Genomic DNA, 6,085 nt, shown 5'->3' on the forward strand with positions numbered 1-6,085 from the left:
GTTTAAACGCAATAAAATCAAAAACTATTAAATTGATTTCGATGAATTATGACATGGAGATAGTTATAGAATATAGGCTACTTTTTATATCGGGCCTTTTATATAACGGGACTTTTATCCTGAAAAAACTCCATCACGTGGGCGAAGCTGCGTGCAAGAGCTAGTATAAAAACTATTTTATTCAATCATTGATATTATAAAAGTTGTTTTGTATCCTGCAAAGACTCTTTCACGTGTGCGAAACCGCGGGCAAGGCTGGTATAAAAACTATTTTATTCAATAGTTGATATTTTAAAGTTGTTTTATAGAGCTAAATCGGAAGTAAATATTCTAAATATAATCAGCTATCATTGTATATTTAGGTATTATTGGGCACTTAATTAATTAGCATTATAATACCTACATAAATTTTATGATTAACGTGTAAATATCGTTCCAATTTTAAAATATTTCTGTTGACGTGAAATTCCGCAATCCATTGCAAATGAAATTATTTTTATTCCAAAAGATTTCGCATTGGATTTAAAAAGGGAACTAGGCCAAGGGGACTGTGATATGAATTCATGTAAAATATAAATATCACACCTATTTATTAATAATTTTTCCAACTACACGCATATGTTTTTTTATTCATCAGAGATTACTCATAAAATAGGATTCTGTTAATTTAATCTCGAACTTCTACGAATTGTGTATGATAGATTTTTTATATCTCAATCCATCGAATACATCCGGAACAAAGGTCCGAATGCTTGATAGCACAGTCATGTTTCATGTTGGTGAGGCGATTTGTTCGAATAGGCATCAATATTAGTATATATTGATAATGATGAATAATGCAATGAATGCATATTAATTTAATTGTATGTAAAAAACATTTTTATAACTGCAGTTTGTGCTAATAATAAAACTCTTTCCTTTCTTTCTTCTATATAAATCGGTACATATCAACTATATGTTATATTATATGAAAATGTAAAATAAATTAAATACTCATCCTATGGGCTACGTACCTCTAATTCTAGTCTCATATCTGATTGCCGAATTAGAACAGAGCGAATAGAGCGTGTAATTAGTATAAGCGGTATGCACTGTAACAATCATCAGTGGCAGATCGGCCATACAACTCGATTCCTACCGGCTTCACTTTTAAGTGTATTTACGTTTGTCTTAGTTATTGTTTTCTGTCAAATTGGCTGCGATATGTTAACTAAGCTATATTTTTGCCTCGGATTACCTTTTGAAATTCACCCTTCGCTACTGATGATCATTTAAAGGTATAATTAATTATCGTAAAGGGTTAATCGTATATCGATTACCGTTAACTAATTTAGAAGTTGCTTAAAATGTGAAGTCTACATTTATCTGATTCGTTTTTGCCTCAGAATAAAGACTCCTATATATTTATATTACATTTTACCACATTGTGCTCTGTTAAAATATGTGTAGGTGTACGTGGCTGTAATTAGTTTATATGGCAGACTATACTCAGTTTATATCTAGTGATAATACCAAGTAATAAACATACACATGTAAAACGCATGAATCCTCGCTTCGAGAAGCCGTATCGCCGCGTAAGAACAAGATGTCAGCGTATTCCCGCGTTCATGTTCGCTTTTAACCTACATTATGTGTTGAATTTAATGTATGACGCATTGTTATTTGAATTTAAAATTATTTACCTTAAGCTATAATTTTATATACACAATAGATGTTGCTCGCAACTCTGACCGCCCGTAAAACTAAATAAAACTTCAATTTCAGCTTAAAAATAACTCACAAAATGTCGCAACTATAATATTTATTTGTGAGTTAAAAATAAATGAGATTTTATTATTGTGGGAAACAATTACTTTCTCGTAATCATTCGCAAGCGTTACACTCCACGGAGTTATGCTTGCATGACATAAGTCTTTATTTTAAAACAAAACACAAAACAAAAGCATTTCACTATGAACTCCTTTGCATTGAATCATAAATCTCGCTGATCTACGCAAAAGATCAACCCATGCAGATGATGAATGTATATTTTTTACAAAATTTATCGCGGCTTAGTGTACGAGATGGGCGGGACGCACAGTAAGCCTATGGAAATGAAACGACTCGGGGAGAAAGCCTAAACGTAATAAAACAATGCAATTTTGATTTTATAAAGGCTTTTATGTTACTTATCTAAATAATGTGACGAGTTATGTGATCGCATGATCGTAAAAGCTACTGGTCATTAATAATAACATTACCTATTAAACAGAACAGTGGATTGCATTACATTGTTTGAATTTCATGACACTGCGCGTCTCACCACAAACAGTAAATGATACATTTAATAAGGCCTAGTAATTAAGGGCCACAATGCGCAATAAATTGCAATTTGCGAGAATTTGCAAATCGCCAATGCAGCCTACACATGGTTCACACTAGGTTCATGTACCTACCACCATATTTTATTAATTTTGGCAGTATCCAATGATATTCTTCAACTATTAAAGTATTCTACGTAAAACCACGTTAAAATAGTTGAAATTCAAGCTGTTACTAGCATATGTCTACTTCAAAGTACATTCATTAGGCTTAATCATCACGTTTGGACATACCTTTGGGCAATAAGTATTCTCGCCATTTGCGAATACTAGGAACAGTGACGCACTTTGACGGATGGGCAGACTGTCCTGTCATGGCATTTATATTTACATCTTGAATCATAGATCCGGTTTATGAAAATGGTCCTGTGACAAGGAAATGTTTAAACTTATTTCGCTGCCCTGAATTATGAAAATGACCAGTCCTGAGTAAGCCTTCATACTTCGTGGGTTTTCATTGTATAAAGCAGATTTGTTATGGCAGGGTACAAGTATAACATACCGGTATACTATTCCTATAACATTTGAATTACAGCGCTACCGATAAAAGCTATCAGACTAAGCATAATGCTCAAATTGCATTATTTTATTTCAAAATAGAGTTTAGAAATGTAACATGCAACGTTCCCATCGATTTGTTTGAATTCCGGGCAAAGGAATCACTTGAAATACCTACGTCCGCTGTTGAGTGCAGTCGTAAAGTCATCCGAGGTTTAAATCGATTTTCACGCTTGAACCAACACGAATATAGAATTGATTACTGGTTGCGAACAATAAATATTTTTGGTATATTTTTCCAACTGAAATGTTGGCTGCTCGATGAAATGTACACTTCATATCGATGATAAATACAGCAATAAAATATAAAAATGATATTTCTGTCAACAACTTGAAAGTAAGTAAATATGTTTAAGTTATTATCAGATTATATTACGATATATATTGAGATATACTTTTTATGATTATATTCTATTGCAGTGCGCAAAACTTTATTAAAATTATGTATTATAATTTTGTATGCGACTACTGGAGGCAGAAAATGGCCTAACCCGCTGGATGACAAAGTAATATATGTAAGCAATCCTATTGAAGCTGATCTTCCTAGTCATTGGATACCATTGAGCATCATAAAACGTGTAATAGAAATGCGCGTGCCGAGAACAAGTGCAGCCTACACACAAAAGGATAAAAAGATAAAATTGAAATACATATTGAGTGGTACCAAATTAATCCCGAAGTATAAAATAACACCAAAAGTACCTAAACATCATGAAAAACAGCCTCTATTTTTAATACTCGGGCAATCTACAACTAAAGCAAAAGAAATAGGCACTGCTACTTCTCGAACAATTACACTTATTAAAGAGAATACAACACAAACTCCAGAGGGTTCAGCCGACTATATAAGTAAGAGCAATGACTTGAATGCTGGGTTGATAAGTTCTGAAAGTCTAGCAGCGCTAACGGTTACTAATTCAAAAATATCAAACTTTAATAATACGAGCGTAGTTGTAACGGAATCTACAAAACCTATTTTATTTGAAACAAACACAGAAACTACATTGTGTACATCACCTGTCACCTCTTCAACTATTATACCGTCTTCGGCAATTACTGCACCTAAAATAACTAAAGTAACTCTCAATCCAACACCCATAATGTCTACAGCAATAACTTTAGAAACTAGTGCAATAACAATCACTTCAACTAGTTCACCAACGGCAATTACGACAACTACTACATTGTCATCTTCACCACAAACAACATTAACAACTACACTTTCAAAGTTGAGTGCAACTAAATTTCAATCATCAACATCAATGATATCTTTAACTACTACAAAGACTATTGCAACTTCAACTACATCTTCGACAAAAACGACTCCACAATCGACATCCACAACGACGGAATCAGAAGACTCAGGTGATCCGTTCTATTAGTATTAATAAAATTTTAATATTTTTATGAGTGTTAGTTTCTTAATTTATAATTCATTAATAATAATAAAATAAATAAAATGTTTCTTGTAACACTTCCGAAATTCTTTCGGAACTACGAGGCATCACAGCGCCTATAATATTGAAATATATTTAGTACGTAAACACGCAATTACTCTTAATCAAATCAATAAAAATTTGATACCTGTAGGTAGTTTGATTCTGTCTCTAACTCGGATATTTACAATTAGAATTATTATGATTAGAATAATTATTTACTTCCTACTGCCTACTATTCACAGCCGATTTATAGTTTCCTTAAGTATAGGCCACTCCCTATTTCAATTACGACGCTTCTAGGCCGCGGCCCTATGACCTATTAATAAATTCGCATTGCTAGTGTTAGTGAGCAGTCGTATCGTTTACCATCAGGCGTCATACCATCATTGATCTGTATAAAAATATGTATAGAAAGGGGGCCTTGTTTCGTCCACGAGGCGAATCTGTTTTTTTGCAATTACGGGCTTTCTAATCATAGGATAGCTTTGATAGGCATATGTCATTATGACATTGTGTTACTAAGTGAAACAAGATACTCGTTTTCACCTTTGCTGAAATTTGCCAAAATCATTGATTAATAACTAATATTTTCACGAAATACCCTACGGTTTTAATTATCAGATTTTTATCATTTTCTAGTTTAATGCGAATATGGCGGTGTGCATGGGTGTATTCCTGACTGGAAGTATGATTTCGCCATTGCAACGAATTATCTTAGAGTAGTAGTAGTGGCTTTAGGGCGCCTAAATTAAAATTACTTTTTGTTAATATTTATTTTGTTCGAAACACACTTTTTTATTTAACATCCACCGGCTCAAGTAACTTATTGCAAAGTGTTATTTTCAAGTAAATAAGTATGTGGGTTTCATTTAGTAACGCGATGTCAAAATGACCCTGTGTATGTTCATTGACTATAACGCCCATTATTACAAAAAGACGGATTCACTCTCGTGGACGGATAGGTCCCCTTGACTACTAATATCTTCAAGTGGTAATGAGCGTGTGCCGCAAAATACTCTATGCATAATAACAGTAACAAATCACCCAATTGCTTAAAATTCAAAGCAAACGCTTTATCTAGTACAATTACAACGCATTGTTATAAAAAAATGCATTACATCTCAATACTACTTAGTCACGTTTACCCTTAAATTTTTTTTCGAGATAATGGTAAATTTAAAATTTAAAGAAGGGTGTGCTCATTGTTATATTCGCTTAGTAATTACCTACTCCATACAAATTGCTTTTAATGCTGAACATTGCATTTTTTAGTATTCAAAGATCTTTCGGTTGAGAGGGTGTGTAAATATAATACGCACTTAAACGCCTCCCATAACTGCCTTTATTGAAATTTTAGCAACCTCAGTGTTTATTATATTTTGAGTTATTAGATATTTTTCTTATATTATGGAAGTGTTTTGTAATATAAAACGTAGATCGCAAGTCCCTTCAGGGCTTGCTTGCACATGTGGAGATTTGAAATTGATTGTCAGTAGGTACCTAGTTGAATTAACATTCATCGGGTGATGATTTCTAAAGTTTCTATGTAATTGATTTCGCAGAAACGGCTAGTTCGATTTGGACAAAATATTGATTTTGGTTAGGTTTATTGTTATGTCTCAAAAGTTTACTGTGGTATTAGGTACTTATGTAAATTCTTCTATCAATGTACACATACATTACAAATTATGTATAATATAATTTTCACGTGAAAATATACTTATATAT

At 32.8% G+C, this 6,085-nt stretch overlaps 1 protein-coding gene across 1 annotated transcript; it reads left to right on the plus strand.

Moving 5' to 3' along the window:
- The first annotated feature begins 3,160 nt into the window (after window positions 1-3,160).
- Window positions 3,161-4,323, plus strand: LOC115446923 (cell wall protein DAN4). Its single transcript, XM_030173769.2, has 2 exons — window positions 3,161-3,255; window positions 3,339-4,323. Coding segments are annotated over exons 1-2 (963 nt in total). The 5' UTR covers window positions 3,161-3,254; the 3' UTR covers window positions 4,301-4,323.
- The last annotated feature ends 1,762 nt before the right edge of the window (window positions 4,324-6,085 follow it).

The sequence above is a fragment of the Manduca sexta genome, unplaced genomic scaffold (assembly GCF_014839805.1).
Source record: "Manduca sexta isolate Smith_Timp_Sample1 unplaced genomic scaffold, JHU_Msex_v1.0 HiC_scaffold_790, whole genome shotgun sequence".
NCBI lineage: Eukaryota > Metazoa > Arthropoda > Insecta > Lepidoptera > Sphingidae > Manduca > Manduca sexta.